At 36.5% G+C, this 23,341-nt stretch overlaps 1 protein-coding gene across 3 annotated transcripts in view; it reads right to left on the bottom strand.

The window, feature by feature from the left end:
* Nucleotides 1–9,930, bottom strand: part of GRIA1 (glutamate ionotropic receptor AMPA type subunit 1) — a 338,127-nt gene extending 328,197 nt beyond the window's left edge. For 2 of the 3 annotated variants that reach the window (XM_051978756.1, XM_051978755.1), the window contains exons 1-2: nucleotides 9,612–9,928; nucleotides 6,400–6,537 (exon numbers count right to left, since the gene is read on the bottom strand). In XM_051978756.1, the coding sequence (XP_051834716.1) occupies nucleotides 6,400–6,537; nucleotides 9,612–9,693 (220 nt within the window). In that variant the 5' untranslated portion in view covers nucleotides 9,694–9,928. Of the gene's footprint in view, nucleotides 1–6,399; nucleotides 6,538–9,611 lie in introns of all 3 variants that reach the window. The other variant, XR_007950778.1, reaches the window with a different exon arrangement.
* Between the last annotated feature and the right edge of the window lie 13,411 nt (nucleotides 9,931–23,341).

Genomic DNA, 23,341 nt, shown 5'->3' with positions numbered 1-23,341 from the left:
GGCAACCAAAACAGTCCCAGGCTGTCAAGATCCATATAATTCCTAGGAATGAGAGAACTGATAATCCTGTTATATTCTATTCTGGTCAGTTTGTATCTGGCATGTTGCATTCACTTCCATATCACATTTTAGGAAGAACTCTGACAAGTAAATGCATATCAAGAGGAAGGCAATTAGGATGATGATGAGTGAAAGGGGGTGAGAAAATGCTGTGAGAGAATCAGTCAATGAAATTAGGGCTACCAAAGAGACAAAATAAAGGTTGCTCTATTCAAAAGCTAAAAGGGCTGTCATGGAAGAGGGATTCAAATTCTGCTTGACCTCAGAGAATAGCACTAAAAACATTTAAGGGAAGCAAATTTTAGAGCACTATAGAGATAACTCCTTAGCAGTTAGAACTATCCCACAACTGCAAGGCTACTTCTTAAGGAGGAGGATCTCTACCAGGTGTTTGCAAAGGCAGATTACCACTTGTCAAGAATGTCAGAGTGAATTACGTCTCAGTCTATATGTACAGGTGTATGTATATATGTCTGTGTATACACACACACACACACATACACACACACACACACATATATCTATGGAGAATATATGTGTGTATACATATCTATATCTAAATGTATATATACACAAACTCTAATTGGACGCTGAGTTCTGGTATTCTTTGACATCATTAAAGATCTACTAGTTTCAGAGCCCTGTGTCTTATGCCAGAGAAAGATTAAAGAGTAAATTCATATTCTTATAGTACTTCGATGGCACTTTACACCCACAATTTCATTTAATCATCACAACATCCTTTTACAGTAAGGATTGTAAGAATTATTATAGCCATTTACCATAAGGAAAAACTGAGTCCAAAAGAACTTTATCTCTTGCCCAAGGTTACACCCAGAGTTAGGACTTTAAATCAGACATTCTGCCTCTCTCTTCAGGGCTCTTCCCACACATCATACTTTATCTTACAGCTCTTTCAAACTCTTTGCATCACCACTAACTGCCCACTCTTATTACAAGTTTCTTGAAGTAGAGCAATAAGCTAGCTTATTCCAGTAAGGGTGTTGTAGAGAGAGTCACTAGCAGAAAGGTTTTTAAAGCATTCTACAAAGTCAAAACAGTGCAGTAATGCTTCTTTTTAATCAATGGCATGACTAACAACAATCCATTACCAGCTACTGCATACTTTAGGTGTGGGTGGCCAGACTTAGAATGTGGTTTGAGATGCTCCAGTCAAACTCTGAGCTCATCTATTATGGGGTGGGGAGAAGGGAAGTGCAGGAAGAGAGTACACTGGTTGACAGGGAGATGTACATGGAGAGCAAAGAGAAATAATGCTACCACATTGAGTTGTATCAATGTTAGCGTATCCCCCAAATGTCCTTTGCCTAGTTCCATTTGTAGTCTCCATAAGGAAGGGCTAGGAAGTGACATAGCTCAAACAAAAGTCCAGAGCTTACCACTCCAATGCCATACTATTTCTGACACATGATCTGCTGGGGAAGCAGTTGTAATATAATAGAAATTTAATGGAAAGTGTTTAGATTCAGGAAGTCTGAATGCAAGTCTTGTTTCTGCTACTTACTTGTTTTTTAACCCATGGTAGTCAATTTGCCTTTCTGCCTCAGTTTCCCCATGGGTTAATTTGGAGCATAACTTGTCTCTTTTCTCCCTTCTTTAGTTGCTGAAAAGTGCAATATTAGCTCCAGAAAGAATGAGTACAGATCCCACCTCTGGCACTTTCTATGCAATTCTAGACAAGTCACTTAACTGCTCTAAACCTCAGTATCCTTATCTGTAAAATAGGGAGGGGAGGATTAGATTAAATGTCTTACAAAATCCCTTTCTTTTCAAAATCTATTATTTTATGAGTCAGGAAGACCTGAATTTGAATTTAGTCTTGGAAGCTTACTATTACTAACTCTATCAATCAGCTTCAATTTTCTCAATTGTAAAAGGAGAATAATATTCTTATCTAAAGGGTTGTTTTGAGGATCAAGTAAAATAACATCTAAGGCATTTTATAAATGTTAGTTTTTATTATTCTTAGTTGAATACATTTTAACACAAAGCATTATTAAATCTAATTGGTAAACTAGCAATGGAAAGTATCAAAACTGGATTATCAAAGATGAAGATAGCACATGATTCACTCAACAATACATTTACAATGAAGACCCGGATTGAATTAGAAGAATTAATATGACAAACTCCTCCAGAGTTTGACGTGTGTAGACGTCTACACACTGTGGCCAAACTCATTTTCTCCAAACCTCAGAAATGTTTTCATCAAAAAATTCTCCTGCTTAGAAAGTCACAACTGTTCCTTATTGCCTTCCATAAATGATCTTGTTAAATCATTAAGTCATAGCCTATCTGAGCTAGAAAGGGTCACTTATCTCAAGTATTTGAAGAATGGATGCATAGAGAAAGCATTAGATTTGTTTTGCTTGGTAGTATCTGGAATAATCAATGGAATTTGCAAAAAAAAAAAAAAGTTAATTTAGATTTTAGATTAAAAAAACACTCCTTAACTTTCAAAATTGTGTGTTGGGTATTTATAATGATGATCTGTTTTCCATTAGGCATTAGATTCAGTGGCCATCGGGGTCCCTTCCAAGTCTCAATTTCTTGGTTCTGCCTCCTATGTTACAGAGAAAGAAATTTGGAAAGTTGGGATAGTAGTGGATAAAAATGATAAAGAAGATACATAGTCATGGAACTTAAGAGTATAATGTAGGTATCCTGAATCACAGTGTGGGATTTCTGTACCTATATTACTATTGCTTTAACAGCACAGATGACAACTATTTGGCTCCTTTGATATTAACAAGAAATTTGCCTGGATCAATTTTTTCTTCATTTCTTCAAAACAAAACAAAAATCTGAAATGGAGGCTTAACTTGATAAGATAACATCCTTGTCATTTCATATTGCACTCTCAAAGGTGTGTCCTGACATAGTCATCTTTACCACTAGCCATCCTGTTTTTCCCACATGCCTGTGCTTCAGACGTGGTCTACAACTGTAGAAATCTTCAGTTCTTAATAAATTCCCCTAGCATCACCCTCTCATACTTTAATGATTCTCTCCTACATCTCAAATTTATCCAGAACTTCCTATAGAAAATCAAGCATACAACCGTTTCCCTCCATACACACATCTCCCTCATGTGCCCTTAATTCCCACATAATATCCTGCAACTGGTAGCCTGAAAACAGCTTCAGATCTTAACAGCAGATCACAATCACGGTTGATTTCTGGAGATAAAATTTTCTATTTCCTTTCATACTTTGAACTTTCAAGGCTGCCTCCTCCTCAAAGCACTACCCTCAACTCCAATAAGAAACAAGCTCTCTTATGCTATATCATAGTATTAGGTACAGCAGGGATTGTCTTTTGCCTTTCTTGGTAATACCAGTATTTAGCATGATGCCTGGCACATAGTAGGCACTTAATAAGTGTTTATTGATAATTTATTGACTGATTTATAATATTAATATCATCATATTGTGTTATAATTATATAACTACAATTAGTTATATAGTTACAAGTAGTTATTCTACTAGTTATATAGTAACAAGTCAAATTTATATTCCCAAATCTCATAGACCCGAAACTAAAGATGCCTGAATTTGTAATTGACCAAGAATCCCAGTTGCAATATCCACTAGCAGTCCTCTAGATTTTGCTTTAAGATTTTCAGGGAGAGAGAACCTATGTCCTCCTCAGGCAGCTCTTTCCACTCAGAAATAGACTTTTATCAAGAAGAAACCTGTTTCCCTGAAACTTCTATCATTGTTTCTCAGTCTACCTTCTGAAATCTAACAAAATGTCCCATCCTTTCTTCACAGTGATAATTCTTTGAATACTTGAAAACACTTCCCTCCCATCCCAGTCTTTTCTTTTTCAGTTTAAATATCCCAGTTCCTTTAGCTGGTATGCATGTGGTTGATACCTGTTATTTTTCTCTGGATATGGCTCAGCATCCTTAAATATAGTACATACTCTAGAAGCTGTCTGCAAGAGAGAGTATTGCTGGTGACTTTGCATAGTCTTTCCTCACTTAAATCCAATTCACTTGCAGTCATGGTATCACCTTCCTAACATCTTGGTCCTCTTAGACAACAAAGACAAATAACCACAAGAACAAGATTATCGCCAGCTAGGTGGGTCAGAGGATAGAGTGGTATGCCTGAAGTCAGGAAGACTCATCTTTTTTAATTCAAATCCGGCCTCAGACACCTACTAGCTGTGTGACCCAGGACAAGTCCCTTAACACTGTTTGCCTCAGTTTCCTTATCTGTAAAATAGCTGGAAAAGAAAATGAGGAACTACTCTAGCACATCTGCCAAAAAACAAACAAACAAACAAACAGCCCAAATGGAGTCATGAAGAGTCAGATAAGACTGAATAAAAAGATTATCCTGTTAGGAATATTTTCTACAACAATGTTCTGAGATAGTTTTCTAGCTTCTGCTAATATTCAACACATTCACTCAACTACTATAAAAACTGTATGGTTTACAAAGCATGTTATACAAACTGTCTCAAGTTATCCTTAAAACAACTCTGTGAGGTATGGGTTAATTCTTGCCTTCATTTTATAGAGGAGTCAATAAGTTTGGATTTGTAAATTAACTTCCCCAAGTTCACACTGCTATTAGGTGGCACAGCTGGGATTCTAACGCTTACCCTCTGCTTTCAAGGTTAGTGCTCTTTCTTCTCCCTGGTTCACCAATGTACAGTTCCTTTCTCAGATAAATTTAGTCATGAAAGTGATATAATCCCTATTTTATAGGGGAGCAAATGAGATTCAGAAAGATAGTATGACTTCCCTAGAGGCCTCAAAAAATTTGTACCAGGGTTCAAATTCAGATTCTCTTGGTCCCAAACCCAAGTCCCTTCCCATCAGACCACTAATTTAGATCATAGTCATCTTTCTATATATCCTCTCCATATAAGCTCTTGAAAAATTAAGACATTCTATTTTATCTTTATTTTTTTTTACTCCTATGCATCCTCATCTTTATCACAAAGCAGAAACCACAAAGCAGAGAGCTCTGCACACCATATGCACTTTATAACTTTTCAGAATGAATCAATATCCAAAACAATCCATTGATTAATTTGTGTGCTCAAGTGTTCTGCATGGGAGGCAAAAGGGGGGGCATAAAGGTAAAGTATTAATTTAGAGTTAGGATGGATCTTCAGAATTATTTAGATCATTCTCATTTTACAGTTGGAGAAACTGAGGTCAGGGAAATGATGCTATTTGCCCAAGATTATACAGCTGGAATGGCAGAGCTGGTAGTAGAACCCAAACCTCCTGATTTCAGTCCAATCCTCTGCCAACTGAATCAATGGAGCCAGCATCTCATAGGATAATAATAACAATATAATAGCTGGCTTCATGTAGTGTTTTGAGGTTTATAAACACTATCTCATTTAATCTTTATAATTTGTGCTATATGCAAAATATCCAGTACTACATAATAACAATAAAAAGTGACATGATATTTCCATGTTCCCCTTTATGGAAAAAGCAGAAAGACATGAAAATGAGGGCCCTAAATACCCCTTTAAAGAAGCCCAACCCCATCCTCAAAATGCTCATTGTAGCTGTGCCATCCATCAGATGTGGTTGGTAAGATAACTCCCTATTGAGCATAACTTTTGCTTCTTTTGCATAACCACACAAAATACTGTTCATTATGTCATTTCATGTACTTAGATGCACATTAATTGCCTAAGCTTTTAATTTTCTCAGTTCAAGCACTTGAAACCCATCCATTTCTTCTGCTTCCCTTAGATGAGCTCTTATCTACTCTACCCTCAAATTCTTTACCTGTACTGCTGCTATTAATCTGTTTACCAACTCAATTGCTTTGAGGAACAGATCGAGTATCTTAAATAGACAATATTAACTCTATTAGATGTGGAACTGAATATGTAACATCTCACCTGGCTCTTAAGAGGAAGCACTTTCAAATTTAGTCTACTGCAAATGGGTGCTGTTTTTTCTTTTGGATAAAAGGAAGTCTCTAGACACAAGTCTCCAAAACACTTTGAAATTTCTTGAATGATCACAAAATGTTTCACCATGGGACACTGCTTATTATGCTGGACCAGGGAACTAAATCACAACAATAATGAATATTACTCAACATAGAACAACCATTGTCATGTTATTTACAGTCATCTCAAGAGGAGCGTCAGCCCACTATGAGGGGTTCACAAAAACCAGCCACTGAAATAACTATAAAGATGTCAGGAATTTTGCTCTGAATAAGGCTTAGTTTGGATTTGTTTTCAATAACCCTTCCTCGTTTCCTTTTGGGGCTGTGGTAAACACTAGTGAAAACAATAAAAGGGAAAGAAGACAGTATGTTTACTTACATCTATACGTCATTTCAAAGCTGTCGCTGATGTTCACTATATCAATCTGGGGGAGCAGTTTCGGGGGCTCTGTGAGTTGCGACAATGCGAATCTAAAAGCTGCATGTTCCTGGGATTGCTGATTTGGAAATAATCCCCCTATGAGGAAAAACAAAAACATACCATATGGATTTTAAACGTAGCCACAGTGTACTAGGAAACTGACTAAACACCATTCATACGATCATTGAAATATCAGCAAGAATTGGAAGGGACTTTAAAACACAAAATGTCAGAGCTGGAAGGGGGCTCAGAAGTTTCTAGATCAACTGCCTAATTTCATAGAAGGGGGAAGTTAGGTCCATGGAATAGAAACAATTTCTCCAAGGAAGTAGAGAGTTAGTGGAAAAGTTAGGGAAAAAAAAATCTGAGTGACTGGTCAGTGCTCTCTTCACTATGCCAGGCTATTGTCTTTTCTCTGCTATACAACATTATAGTCCAGTCCAATTTGCAGTGAATCCTGAATTTGACACTTGCTGCTCAGCTTTGGCAAAATCCAAGAATTCCAGGAAGCTCAGAAGCATCTCACTCTCTCCCACATATACACATTTTTCTACCCCCAACCAAGAATCATGAGGGTTCAAACACAAAGTACTAAGCATCCTGTATCTTGTTCTATAGTCCTGCTTTATATAACCACACTTGTCACATTTCAGTGCCCAAACATTGGGGCCCATTTATTTCAAGAAACTAATGAAGGGTTAGGCCAGAGAATGGAAATGGTGTGTGAAACTTCTTTATTTTCCTGAAACTAACTGTACATATATAGGTTTATATGTATTTGTATCTACAAATATATATTCATAATCAAATATATGTTATCTATTCATAAATGCATTCATAATTTGTGTAGGCAACACCAGATGGTCATACCCGTTTACACATAATACCCACAAACATACAAATAAGCATATAGTATCCACTAATGTCATATGTATTTATATGTAACATGTTCAGAAAATACTCAGTGTGCAATATGTGCATGTAACACATATATACAAACTTGCACACAATTGTTTAGAAAGATAAGCTGATATTCATACAGATAGACATATTCAAACTCATGCACAATTTCTCTTCCTGAGTGCTTTTCCTTTAAAATTTTCTTCCATTTACACAGTATGTATTTTGCATGTTGTCTGACCCAATAGAATGTATACACCTTGAAGGCAGGTTCTACATGTATCTGTAGTATTTTACCTTTCTTTGTCTTCTTTTTACACAGCACTTAATAAATGCTTATTGACTTACTGATTTTATATATATATATGCAGATGAGATATACCCATAGCCCAGCATACACAGACACAAATAAAAACAAATGTATACACAAATACCTAATATATATGGCCTTCTGAAAGTGCTATTTTAAACTGTTGTGCTTAAAACTGCACTAAGACTTTGGGACATCTTGTATACATATGGCGATACACACATGTATCTACATATGTATGCACATATGCCTACATTCTCAGACATGCAGATACACACACATACTCATACACAAAATACCAGTACATATAACTGTACCCTCATTTTAATATCAAAACAAACTCTTCCAGATTCAATATTAAGGAGGGAATGAAGCTTCTCTCCTTTCTACCCCTCCCAGACACTAGCCTGCTGGAAGACCACACCCTGAACACTTCCCTCCCTCTTCCATCTCTACTCCCCTCCCCCCTCCCTTCAATGAATGAAATAGAGGGTGGGGACAACTCTCGGAGCTAGTGTTGTCTGGGAGCTGCTGGGATGATGGTTAGAATCCTGACGGAGGAAGCCAGCAGGGCGTCTGTTAACACGCAGAAGTTTGTCGTACAGACTACACGAACCCTCACGCAGACAGGAGCACAAAACACCCCCACCCCCATCACAATCCATCCCTTCCTCCATTTCCCCCCTCCCCCTCACCATCCCAGCGTAACAGGTGTCAGGGAACAAAGGGAGCCATGATCCGACTCAAAAGCTTTTTGCTCGGCGTCAGGGCAATGAGAAGGTGAGGTGGGGGAAGGCGGGAGGAGGGAGTCGAGAGACCAGGCGCCTTCGCGTTGCAGCAAGATAACAACGTGTACCACAGACACACAAAGACCCACAAACTCTGGGAAATGGAAACTTTCCACGGCGGATCCCTTGGGAGTGGGAAGAGGAGGCGGAGTGTGGGATGAAGAGGGAAAAAAAAAATAGGCGAGAAGCTGTTAACAGAGCCAGGTCCCCGTTTCACACACGCTTAACACATGTGAAACTCGACCCCTATTCTCCCCCTTCCCACCCCTCTTCTCCTTCTTCCCCATCCTTAACCAAAGCTTTTCGGGGTTGATTGACGGTATATGTTCACTACCTAGTAGACAAGCTGCATCTTAGGGTAGGTAGGGGGTGGGGAAGAGGTTTTGTTTCGGCCCAGAGAGCTCGAAGCCGGGAGGGGGTGGATAGACAGTATAGTCAAGATGCTGCATCTTTGAAGAATCCGGGAGTCACTTTAACTTGATGGAATGGAGCAGAAAAGACAGCGGAAAGGGAACGGGGGTTTGGGGATGCGGGAAGGTTAGAGGTAAGGAATTGGGTAGATTTTCCGATGGTGAAATACAAAGAGGGGGGATTAAAAAAAGAGATTGATGAATTATTGAATAGTGGGGTGAGGGTGAGAGTGAGGGCGGAGGAGAGGAGGCAAGGATAGGAAAGAGAGCCCATTGCCTCAGGCTGCTTGATTTCTCGGGAGAAAGCTACGCTGCTATTTTATCCATCCCCTTAGCCCACCACAGCTTGCTTTAGTTTCTAAAATGGAGGAGGGGAAGGTTAGGGTTAACTGAACGCCCACCATTCCCTTGTCAACTGCAGCCTATTTGCAAAGCGCTGCTTCCACCATTTCACTCGCACGCCGTGTGTGTGTGTGTGTGTGTGTGTGTGTGTGTGTGTGTGTGTGTGTGTCCGCGCGCGTGCGTGCACAAACTTCCCCATGTCTCCCCCCACCTCTCTGGGAGAGAGGGTTAACAGACACCCCTTTCCTGCGCTAGCAGCCCCCCAGGCCCGTGGCACGTCCGCAGCAAGCCCAGCCGCTCCTGACCACGCGCGGAGGAGAACCGGTGCACCAAAGCAGCGACCACCAGCCCCCACTGCCCAAACCTAGAAAGTGACTTCCAGCCTCCTCCCCATCCCCAGCCAAAGGCTTTCCCACTCACCGATCTGAATGTTGTTGGGGAAATTGGCACCTACTACCGCCCCTAGAAAACCGGTGCAAAAGAAGGCGAAAATGCACTGCATATTCCTTTTTGCATTGGCGAAAAAAGAAGCCCAGTTCCAACCATAGATTTGGGGGTTCCCTGCTCCCTTCCTCTCCCCGGCTTGGCGGCTGCCCCTCGGGCGGCCCCTCAGCGCGCAGGGCAGGCTCCGCTCCGCTTGCAAACCGCCACTTCAACTGCCTTAGCACCAACTGGCGGCAGAGCGAGCTGAGCCGCTGACTGAGAGAAGCCCTTCTTCCCCCCGGCGCTCTCCCTCTCCCTCTCCCTCTCCCACTCTCGCTCTCCCTCTCTCCCTCGCTCTCTTGCTCTCTCCCTCTCACACACGCGCGCACGCACGCACGCGGCATTTCCATCAGGCTTAATGCCCGCCTCGCTCCGAGTTCAACAGCTGGGCTTCGCTGCACATCGCCCCCAACCCCCATCAATTCTCCTTCCCCTTCTCTTTTCTAACCCAGGCCGAAATGGGACTGGGAGTGAGAGAAAAGGTTGCTTTGTCTCTGGAGGGGCAATTTCCTTCTCTCTTTCCCCCTACCTTTCCTCTAATAAACATATCGATACAGCGCTTTCTTCTTCGAAATTGCACAGCTACTTTTATCCCCATTTTCCAGAGGAAAAAGCTGAGGCTTAGGTTTACGTAAATATATCCTTTCTTCACAACTCTGTGAGGTAAATAAGGTAGGGGAGGGACATCATTCCTTTTCTCCTTTTGATAAAAGCGGAAACAGACTAAGGAAAGCAATCCTCTAAGACAGGTAGATCAGCTAAATGATCTATAAGGTCCCTTCCAGCTCTAAACCTTATCTTTGTTTTACAGATGAAAACCCAGGCTCAAACAGTCTGAGCAACTTGCACACAATTCAGTGGTAAAATGCCAACTTGGACCGATATGAAGAGACTTCAAACCCAGTGCCATTTCTCTCTATTTCATAGTATAGGTTGAGGTGCATCCAGAGCTTGATTCTCAAAGGGACAATTAAATAATACCCTTTTTCTCTTCCACAACATATCCTATTATCTTGCGTCTTGGTGAAGGCTGCCAGGAATGTGGGTTCTAGAGAGAATCAGTAGGTGGCATGGAGGATCCACTCTAGTCCCTAATCCTTCTCTGTTGATCTAGGTCACTTTTCCTAAAGAAAGAAAGTTGTATGTGGCACACTGTGTTCGCTCTACTGTCCCAATTATTAGTACAACCCGGTGCTCCAGGGACAGACCCTAGAAATCCCTCTTTTTTTAAAAAAAAAATGTTTTCCACATTTGGTGGAATGTTAGAAAGGCACAGCCAAATTGAAGAACTTCTGGCCTTTCATTTTGGGATCTAATTCCTGTTACCATGCTTTTATTCCAACTCTTGGCAGTGGTTTTTACTACAGAGTTAGGTTTTCCTCCCTTTAATCTAGAAAAACACAAGATAAGTAATTTTGGTGCACTATAAAGACCAAGAGAGAACTTTATGCTGACCAGTTACATGAATCCTTTTACATCAGGGAAAGTCTGGAAGATGCTGGCAAAATTTGCTTTTGGACTATTCAGTATAAATCAATCTTCAATGGTAATTAAAGGTCATCTATGCTAATGCCCACCTGAAACACACAGCCCTCTCTCTAAGCTCCCAACCACCAAGCATCCAAATTCTTCTTGAATACCTCTAGTGATGAGAGGTTCATTATCTCTTTAGGCAGTTCATTAAATTGCTTCTTTATATCCAGGTGAAATCTCTTTCTCGGTGATTTTCATTGCTCATTTCCAATGTTGCCTTCTGGGACCAAGATCATCTGAACAGAATGAATGGTCCACGAGTCTCCTCTTCTCTCCGCCCCACCTATCTCCAATTCTTTCATATTGTTCTCATGTGGCATGTCACACCCTTGTTTCTCTCACCATCACAGTAGTGTTCCTCTAGTCATACTCCACTTTCAAAACATCTTCTAAAATGGGGCACCCAGAACTCAAAACCTTATTCCTGATGTGATTTAAACAGAACAGAGAATAGCAGAATTATTAACCTATTCCAGCACAGTGGATAGAGTACAAAATCTGGAGTCAGGAATATCTGAGTTCAAATTTAGTCTCAGACACTAACTGTGATTCTGGACAAGTTACTCAACCTTTTTTTTTTTTTTTGCATTCAGTGTCCCCATCTGTAAAACTGGGGTAACTTTGCAGGGTTGTTGTGAGGATTAAATAATATAATTCTAAAGTACTTAACACAGTGCCTAATACATCATAATTACATATATATATATATATATATTAGCTATTAGTATTAGTTATTATTTTAGAACAATTTAAGATTTTATTAATATGGGTTTTTTAGGGGGATGGGATAGTAAAGAAAGGGTTGCTCATGGTTCACCAAGAGCCATTAAAGGCCTATCTCTTTCCATTTTTAGTTGTGTATTTGCTTTAATTTTAAGTGCAGAACCTCAAATGTATCCTTGCTAATTTTTTTATGACTATAGTCATTCATTGAATGTTGGAACCAGAAGAGATCTTAGAGGTCATCTGGTCTCTCATATTGTAGATGATTAATCCATAGAGATAAAGTGGATAGTTTGAGGTCACAAAATTAGCCAGTGACAGAGATTTTTAAGTCTCTTTGGATATTATTTCTTTCATTCAAGGTTTTAGAAATTCATTTCCCCCCCTTCATTTTGCTTACAAATTTAATAAGAATGCCATCTATGCTTTCATCCAATTTACTGATAAAATGTTGAAAAAACCAGGACTATGGACATAGTATTGTTATTTTATCCTGTATTATTATAATTAATGTCCTTCTTAGCATAAGATTGTAAATGATATTCATTTTTAATATGTACATTCTAGGCACTGTGCTAAGTGCTAGGGAAACAAAAAGAAGTAAAAAAAAAAAAAAAAAAAAAAGAACAGTTGCTACTCTCAAGGAACTTACAACCTAACCAGGGAACTTAATGCATACAAATATATACAAAACAAGCTATATATGGGATGAATAGGAAATAATTAAAAGAGGAAAAAGGCTAAGATAAAGAGAGGTTGGAGAAGATTTCTGTAAAAAGGGAGATTTTAATTGGGATTTAAAAGAAAATCAGAGAGGTCAATTGTTGGAGCAAAGAAGGGAAGGTGTTCTAGGAATGAGAGAGAACCAGAGAAAATGCCCAGAGCTGAAAGAATGTCTTATTTGGGGAACAGCCAAAAGGCCACTGTCACTGAAGTAGTCACACCAAAAATGTTTCTAACATCTTAACAGTAATACTTCTAAGTATTTCTGACATTGAATAGAGTAAGAAAAAAATAGAGTTATAGTAGAGAATCCACTGGATTTTGGACTTAGGAGGATCAGAAGAGGCAACTGCTTCTAGCTCAACCACTTACTTTCTGTGTGACATGGGGAAAACTTTTTTAAATAAACTTGTTTCCTCATCTGTAATAATAACCCACCCAACAGGATTGTCATCAGGAAATAGCTTTATATACACTACAAAACACCATATAGACATAAGCTGTGCATCTGTGGGTAGTTCTACACTGATTGATTTAGAATCATTGCCCTCAGTGAACAAATAGTCCAACTCAAATATCTCTGATTGATTTATTAAAGCTACATTGATACAGACTAACTACACATTTAAGATATCTATGCATATTTAAACAGCAAGCTCTTTCACTTTTGTGCTGAGAAAGGGTTTAGGACTTTGAGTAGAGAGAAAAAGCAGAAGTTTTAGGAATTATCTGTTTAAAGAGATGGTAATAAAGGGGGGGAATGGAAGTGGAGAGTGCAGATGAGTGGGAGGAGAAGGATGTTAGAGCACAAAAATAATACTGGACTATTCAAAGAGTTAGCCCCTTACTTCCTCTTTTTGAAATGTGCCTGGACCTTTTAAGTTCTCTGTGCTTTTTAAGAGTAATAATAATAATAATTAAGTTGTCACCGTAGGCTTCTCATTTGTGTCACCTTTCTTCTGAGGATTTCCAAGTCTCTATAAGTACTAATTAGTGAAACCTCTCTCCACCCACCTGTAATAGATAAGAAATGCTTTACCTATTTTATTGGAATCAAACAGAACTACAAAAGGTAGGTTTTTAATGATCATTTGTTATATCACCATAATATAACATGCAAATACGTTTCAAATCCAAGCCATACCACATTTGGCTCAATGTACATCTCATTTTCCTCATAAATAATGATGATTTTTTTTTTCCAGCTTAAAATATAAGAGACAGAATTGAAAATGACAATATACGGAAATGTTCGAATGTTAGAAGTGGGACATCCTGAAGTCCCTTCTAGTTTTGTTATTCTGTATTCTATGTTTTATTTGTCCTTTATAGCTCTAGCATTCTATGATTCTACTGGACTGTGAGTCAAGAGAAAATGTCAAATATAGGCTGGGAGTGGATAGCTGATGGATGGCAGATTACTGAAAATGCAATCAGAGGGAGGGTGCCTCGGTGACTTTAAAAATTCCCTGGCAGATATAAAAATAATAACAATAATATTTTACATGTTTTAAGCACATTTCATATAGAAGATTCCCAAAATGCTCCACAGACTGTGTGTATGGTGAGATTACCACCCTAAAGAATGTAATTACCCACATTGGAATTTTGCCAATTTCAACAGCATTTTCTATTTTTTTTTTCTGTCTTTCCTCCATTGCTCATACATATAACAACATTTTATAAGCCTGAAGCATTGCCCAGTAATTAGGGAGCAATGCAAATTTTGGAAAACATCCTGGAGAGGGATCAGTACCTCAAGAAATATAATCTTTTCAATAAGGGAGTTCCAAATCTAAGCCTTTTTTTCTGGTGGAAACCACAAACAATGAATACTGAACTTCCTAACAATACCAGTGATGCATTAATAGAATCAAAGCATTATGTTTTTCAGGGATCTAACAACATAATGTCAAATCGAAAAGGATTTAGACATCATGTAATTAAGTTCCCTCATCTTACGGAAGAGGAAACTGAGGCCCAAAGAAAGAAAATAACTTGCCCATAGGCATTTATCTAACTATGGACATATATTTTCACTTGGGTTTGGACTTTAGATTCCTCTGCATTCAATTTAGAGCACTGACCCAGTACAGGTCTTTTACATTTTCCGATCAGTGTTCCCTCCACTATACTCTGTTACATGATAATCTAGAAGAGAACAAATGGTGCTCAAAGTCAGTTTTCTTTGGTTAGTAAAAATGAAGATGTAATCAATTTCTAGAAGAAATTACTTCCTTTCAGGGATGTGGGATGGGGAGAGAAGTCAAATGGGAAACAAGTAGGTTATTGGCTATTCCATGGTGACCTCTCTAGAAGAATTGACAAAAACTAAAAAATCATGGAAGTAACACTGGGTTTAAAGTCAGAAACCGGGGTTTGAATCCCATTTTACATATGTGTATGACTTTAAGCAATTTGTTATACTTTTATAATTCTTAGTTTCCTTTTTGGTATAAAGAAAAAGTTGAAATATTAAATTTCTTTAAGTTTCTCTGAGTTCTAACATTTTATATTCTAAGGTCTTTTCTAAGTTAACATTCTATGTTCTCTGCTCTAAGGTCCTTTCCAGTTGTCACATTCTATATTCTAAGAAAGGAATTCTTAGCCCTGCAGTCCACAAACTTTTATAATGTTTTATAGTTTATTTCCATATAATTAGTTTCCTTTATGATACTATATATTTTAGTTTACGGGTTTGAAAACATTATTTTGAGAAGAGGACTATATGTTTTACCAGACCACTGACGGGGAGCATGAAAAAAAAATTGATTAAGAACCTCTGTTCTAGGGATCCTTCTATCTCTGACATTCTATTTTCTCTTCTAAGTGAGCTCTTCTAGCTCTGAAATTTTGTTGTCAATGTCCTAATATATTCTAATGTGATGTTCATCATCCTAGCTATAGAATTTACTTCTACTGATGAAAAAATTGGGATACTAATGCATTGTTGGTAGAGTTATGAACTGACCCAAGAATTCTGGAGAGTGATTTGAAACTATTCCCAAAGGGCAAATTGTGTACATCCTTAGATTCAGCAATACCATTAATAGAACTGTATCTGAAAAAGATCATACAAAAGGGGAAAAGATCTATATGGACAAAAAGATTTAGAGCAGCTCTTTTTTTGTGGTGACAAATAATTGGAAATTGAGGAAATGCCCACTATTTGGGGAATGACTGGATAGACTGTGGTATATGATTATAATGGAATATTATTGTACTTATAAGAAAAAATTACCAAGCATATTTCAGAATAACCTGGAAAGACTTACATTGAATTGATGCTGAGTTAAGTGGGCAAAACCAAAACTTTGTACATAGCAACATCAACATTGTGTGATGATATACTCTGAGTGACTTAACTCTTCTCAGCAATACAATGATTAAGACAAGTCCATAAAGACCTAGGATAAAACATGCTATGCATACCCAGAGAAAGAACTGTGGATTCTTGCAGTTTGAAGCATACTATTTTCCCCATTTTTGGGTGGCTTTTCTCTTATTTCTTCTTTCACAACATGACAAAAGTAGAAATATGTTTACATGATGGCACAGATATAACCTGTTTCAGGTTATATCTTGGGGTGGGGGAGAGATGATTAAAGCAAAGAAGGAAGAAAAAATTTGAAAATCAAAATTTTGTAAAAAATGAATGTTGAAAAATATCTTTACATGGAAGTGGAAAAAATAAAATACTATTTACAGAATTTACTTCTGATTTTGTATTTTTCCACTATTTTTTTTTTTGATAATTTCATGGGCTAAGCCATATACAACCACTCTGAGTGTTTAGGTAAGTGTTAGGCTATAGAATGAAATCAAGGGAATATCTTAGACCTGAAGACACAAGAACCTATTTGCCAAATGGAGAGTGCTATTGAAGAGAGAAAGAGGCTCTTATGGGGTACTATGAGGATATTTTTGGATAGGTTATCATAGGAAGAAGAATCTGAATAAGAATCACATAGAATCTCAGATGGACTTGGGTTCCTAAGTTGTGTTAGATTCCAATTTATTGGTCTACTGCTTTTGCACAAGCTACTTATGGTTAAGTACAGTAAGACTAGAGGAGAGGCATAGCATAGTTTACAACACAGGGATTTTCCAAATCCCTAAAAAAGGCAAGCTGGGGCAGGAATCAGATGGAAAAGAGGGGAATCTAATACTTTAGTATGGATAGTGGTGACTTTCTAGACTCTAGGTGGTAGCGGAATTATCCTTTTTTGTCATCAATACATCATTACAGTTTGACCAAGGTTAGGCAAATAGGTGAGGACATTTGAGTTATAACAGTTGTAAAGGATTGAAGTCCAGGATCAGTGGAGGAAGGTGAGCTATGGCTAGGGCTATGGTGAAGAAGTTTGCTTTCAGATCTTAGTGTCCCTGAAGTAAAGACCTAGTGTCCCACTCTGGTTATACCTCTGGGGATGGAAAATAAGATTTTTCAAAAGAATATACATACATACACAAACCCACAAGCACAATACATTTAGATTTACTTGTATATATATTATACACACACACACAAACACACACAATACACATCACGCATATGTATGTATGCATTGGTGGCCTAGTCTATCAAGGAGAAATAGGTGAGATAAAACATGGAATCAGTGACAAGCAGAAATCAAACATAACAGTTGTTGCAAGGAAAATATTTTAAACTATGAAATGCTATGAAAGTGGGAATGATTATTATATCTAGATTTCAGTGATCACCTCTATACCCATGTAGGGCAGTATAATATGGTGGATAGATAAATACCTAACTTCACACACTGCCTCTGATCCTTATTAGCAGTGGGATTTAAGTAACTTAAACTCTTTGGCTCAATTTCCTCACTGGTAAAATTAAGGGATTGGACCAGATGAACTCTAAGGTTACTTTCTACTATAAATTTTCACTTTTTTGAGATGACTAGGAAATCAACATATTCAAACATCATCCTTCATCTAAGCACCAGTCCCCATCTCCACCTACACATATCATCTTCCACCTCTATTCCTTTTTCCAGGGTTATTTCTTATACCTGAAATACTTTCCTCCCTCCTATCCATCTCTTGGAACCCTTAACTCCCTTCACTGCTCAGTTAAAATGCCATTTCCTATTTTTTATTCCTCTTGTTGCTAGTCCATTCTATGTACCCTACCACAAACATTTTTTGGTATATGAATATATTTGTGTATTTCTTTGAACATATTCCATACTTATATGTGAACATGCATTCTCCTAGTAAACTCCTTGAAGTCAAGGATCATTTTTTGTATTTGAATCTTTAGTGTCTAGAACAACTCTTTGCCTATTGTAGTTATTTCAGAAATACTTAATGGTTCATAAGTTCATTGATCGCTGTAAACAATTTTGGATGTAGTGACAAATAACCAAGGCCTCTTCTGATCAACACACTGTGCTGAATTCATGATATTTTCCCTTATCTGGTACACAATAACTGTATTACACTGGTTGAAAACCTAACACATACACACAAACCTCAAATACAAAAACTACCCTCCCCCCTCTTTTTTCTTCCTGAAAAGCACAAATTTTGAAAACCAAGAAAATAAAAGAAAAATGGCAAGACAAAAACTATCCTCCCCCCTCTTTTTTCTTCCTGAAAAGCACAAATTTTGAAAACCAAGAAAATAAAAGAAAAATGGCAAGGCAATTCCAACCTAGGGCCTTGTAACCAGGGTAACCTCATGCTAGATGTATAATTGTACTTCACACTTCTCCTGGGTTTTCTGCTCAGGATCTAAAAACATTTTTTCAACAAGTAGCATTAAGTTTATTGTAAAAATAGTGTAACTGAGGCCAGGAGAATCTGCAATTTCGTTCTCTCTATATGATATTCTTGCTTGGTACTAGTGTCTTTTTTCTACCACTAGAAGTTTCAACTGCTGGTCTAGGCCTTTCTTATATAATAAGACAGTAGCAATTTCTTGTGTTTGTATTATAGGATGTCAGAGATTGGGAGTGCCTTAGCAATAGAATATCAGAGCTAGAAAATCCTAGAACATAGAATATAGGAAGTGACCTTACAGATTTTCTCTTGCAACTCATTCATGTTATAAATAAGGAAACTAAAATCTAGTTAAGTGATTCATCCTTTCTTATTCAATAAATTGGTGTCTGTGGTAGGACCAAAATTCCATTCTCTGCATTCCTTATCTAAGGATATTCCCCCCTTAAATAACTGCCAGATGCTCAGTCATTGCTCTTTCATAGTTTTGAAAACAGACAGATTCTTGGAGAAATTGCACTATCTCAGCATTACTGAAGGCATGGTTTGCTTGAGGTAAATATATATAACTTGGCTATTTACTTCCAACCATTTGAAGTATTTGACCTTTTCTGATCTGGGATTGTCCCAAAACATCCATCAAAAATCCATCTCCTTATTGAGATTTCTGATCCATTCTTTTCAGCCAGGATGGAGCTTAGCAAACTTTCCTGTGAAATCTTTTCAAAATACACAACAATCCTATGTCTGGAGATGGATAGCAGTTTTCATTTACTTTGGAGTTGTCTTGGATCATTATATTGATCAAAGTAATAAAGTATTTTACAGTTGATCATTGTTACAGTACAGCTGTTCTCCTGGTTCTGCTCACTTCATGTTGTATCTGTTCATATAAGTCTTTCTAAGATTTTTGAAATCGTCCTGCTTAATATTTCTTATAGTACAATAGCATTCCATTACAATCATATAGAATTGCTTATTCAGCCAATGATAGACATTCCCTCAATTTCCAATTCTTTGCCACTACAAAAGAATTGCTACAAATATTTGTGTAAATGTAGTTAATTTCATTTTTCTGTGATCTCTTTAGAATACAGTTAATAGTAGTATTTCTGGGTCCAAGATCATACATAGTTTCATAACCCTTTGGACATCATTTCAAAATTTTCAAAATTTTCCAGAATTATTGAACTAGTTTGCAATTCTACCAACAGTGAATTAGTGTACCTAATTTTCCACATGCCCTCTGGCATTTGTAATGTTCTTTTTCTGTCCTTTTAATGAATTTGATAGGGACGAAGTGGTATCCCAAAATTGTATTAAATTGCCTTTCTCTCTAATCAGTAGAGATTTAGAGCATTTTTAATGTTGCTATTCATAACTGTAATTTATTTTTCTTAAAACCACCTCTTCATATCTTTTGGAAATTTATAAAATGGGGAATGCATTTTTAGTATACACTTGCCTCAGTTTCCTTTATCTTTAAGAAATGAAGCATTTATCAAAGAAATTTGCTGTAATCCTGCCCCATTTCCTGTTTTGTGTATAATTTAACTGTATTAATTCTGTTTGTACAAATTTTTTATATTTCATCAATCAAATTTATCCATTTACTTCTTATAATCCCCTGTGTCTCTTGTTTGGTGATAAATTCTTCTCTTATTTATAGACCTGAAAGGTACATTTCTCCATGTTCCCCTAATTTACTTATTTTATACTCCTTTATGTCTAAAGCATTGTTCAGTCTTGACCTTCTCTTGGTTTATGGTATGAGATATTGGCCTATATTTACTTTCTTCAAAATTGGATTCCAATTTTCCTAGAAATTTTTGGCACATGATGAACCATTACTCCCAAAGCTTGTATCTTTGGGTTAATCAAAATGTACTGTAATTTACTACTGTGTATTGTGTACTTAATCTATTTTACTCATCTATCACTCTAATTTTTGTTTGTCAGTACTAGATTGTTTTTGTGATTGCTTTTTTTGTAATAGTTAAATTGAGCACTAGTAGGCTGCCTTCTCACATTTTAAATTTTTTTTCTAGCTCTATAAAATAAGTCTTTGGAGGTTGCATTGGGTGACATTGAATAAATAAATTACCTTAGGTAGAATTGTTATTTTTATTATATTGGCCCAGCCATTAAGCAATTAATATTTTTAATGGTTTAAATCTCTTTTATTTGAGTAAACAATGCTTTATAAATAGTTTCATAAAGTCCCTAGGTTTGTCTTGGCAGATAGTCTCCCAATATTTTATATTATCTGCAGTTTTAAGTGATTTTTTTCTTTGTCTGTCTTCCTATAGGGTTTTATTGATTAGTATATAGAAATGCAGATGATTTATACAGTTTTATTTTATATTCTTCAGCTCTGTCAAAGTTGTTAATTGTACCAAGTAGTTTTTGAGTTGGTTTTAGCATTCCATATGCTGCATTATCAATTCATTGATCTACTCTGTCTCCATCTTATTAATTATGCATTTAGAGATAGAAAGTGTTGCTTTGATGACATTCTACAAATTTTGACATGTTGTTTCATTGTTGTCATTCTTTTTCTTGATTGTTTAAATTGTTGTTTTGTTTCTATGATTCTTTAAGATTGGATTATTTAGTTTCCAATTAATTTTAAGTCCATTATTCTATGGAATTTTGTTGAATGTAATATTTATTTCATTATACCTGAAAAGAATGAATTTATTTTTTCTGTATTTAATTGTGAAGTTAATATGACCTAATACTTGTTTGATTTTTTATGAAGATGCTATGTACAGCTAAGACAAAATTATACTCTTTCCCATTCCCATTCAAATTTCTCCAGAGGTCTATCATATCTAAGTTTTCTAAGATTCTATTCATTTCCTTAGCCTCTTGTTTATTTATTTTATAGCTAGATTTATCTAGCTTCAAAAGGGGAAAGTTATGGTTTCTCCTCTCCCCCCGTGTAGTTTTTCTATTTCCTCCTATAATCATTTAGCTTTTCCTTTAAGAATTAGGAGGCTATGCCATTTAATATGTATATGTTTAATATTGATATTACTTCAATGATTATTTTTAGGAAGGTGTAATTTCCCTGCTTATTTCTTTTAATTATGTCTATTTTTTATTTTACTTTGTCTGAGATCATGATTGTGAATCCTGCCTTTTTTCTTTTTTACTTTAGCTGAAGCATAATATATTTTAATTTAGCCCCTTATTTTAACTGTGTGAATCTTTCTGTTCCAAGTGTTTTTTCTGGTAAAGAACATATTCTTGGATTATGGTTTCTAATCCAATCTATTTCATTGAATGTTCATCTTTTTCTATGAAGGATTATACTGAATTTTTCTGGGTAGGTGATTTTTATTGTAATCCTAGTTCCTTTGCTCTCTAGAATATCATATTGCAAAACAAACAAAAAATTAGAAAAAAACAAAATGTGAAATATCTCATTGTAAAAAATAATTGAACTGGATAATAGATCCAGGAGAGATCATTTTAAAATATAAAAAAAAACCAGCCTGGACATCATCATTCAAAATATAATCAAGGAAAATTGTTCTGATATTCTAGAACCAGAGGGCAAAACAGAAATTGAAAGAACACATGTATCACCTCCTGAAAGGGATCCCAAAATGAAAACTCCCAGGAATATTATAGTCAAATTCTGGAACTCCCAAATTAAGGAGTAAATGTTGTAAGCATCCAGAAAAAGACAATTTAAGTATAGTGGAATCAAATCAGGATAACACAAGATTTAGCAGCTTCTACTTAAAGGACTGAAGGGTGACAAACTAGAGGACATATTGGAGAGAATGGACAAAACATTTTTGAGGAGAGGCAGGATAAAAGGAAAGAAAAAACAAACGGGAGGGAATACAGTTAATAATGGCAAGCATAAAAAAAATGTCCAAGCTAGATTCTCTGATATCTCATTTCTCAAACATAGAGGGAACTGAATCAAATTTGTAAAAAAAATAAGAGCCATTTACTAATTGGTAAATGATCAAAAGATAAATTCATGTATATCCTTTAACCTAAAAATACCACTATTAGGCATGAATACCAAAAGAGATTTTTCTAAAAGGGAGCGAAAAAGGAAAATGACCTATATGTACAAAAATATTTGTAGCAGCTCTCAGGGCAAAGAATTGGAAATTGAGGGGAAGTTCATTAATTGGGTAATGGCTGAATAAATTGCATGTATGATTGTCATGGAATATTGTTGTTCTATCAAGTGAAAAGCAGAATACTCTTGGAATAATAATAATAATAATAAAAAACTTGGAAAGTCCTTCATGCAGTCGAGCAAAGTGAATTGTATTGTATCCCAAGTACTAGAAAAGTTCTGGGTTGACCATCTGTAAATGACTTTGCTATTCTGTCTTTTAAAAATCTTTATTTATTTTTTAAATTTAATAGAAAATAGAAAGACAGCAAAGAAAAATAAAACAAAGCAGAACATTGTCATGTGCCCAGCAGAATGTCAGAAAGGATTCAAAATATAATGATTAAAAAAAGGATATATAATAGTAAAAGAAATTATAGTCATGAGTGTACATATTTTCTCCATTTTATTATAGATTGTTCTTTTATTCTTTCTGTGCACTACTTTTACATTGTTCTTTTTCCCTTTTCATCCTCCCATTTCCCAAGAAGGTCATAATTAAGTACAACTATAGTTAAAAGACACACACATACACATTCACACACATTCACAAACCTGCACTCATATAGATTTATCTCTATACACACATATCTAGAGCAATAGGCATAAATATCTACATATATTCAAATACTAACATACATATATGTATATATACACATACACATTTACCCATATGTAAATATACATCTAAAACAATATCACCGTGGCTGACATATAATGTCAATTTCTCTCCTAATTGAATATTCAAATTTGACTGTGTTTAAGATCAATGACTATCAGTTGTACTTTTGTT

The sequence above is a fragment of the Antechinus flavipes genome, chromosome 2, assembly GCF_016432865.1.
Source record: "Antechinus flavipes isolate AdamAnt ecotype Samford, QLD, Australia chromosome 2, AdamAnt_v2, whole genome shotgun sequence".
Classification (NCBI taxonomy): domain Eukaryota; kingdom Metazoa; phylum Chordata; class Mammalia; order Dasyuromorphia; family Dasyuridae; genus Antechinus; species Antechinus flavipes.
The sequence above is the reverse complement of the archived record's forward strand: the minus strand, read 5'-3'. Positions and strand labels throughout refer to the sequence as shown.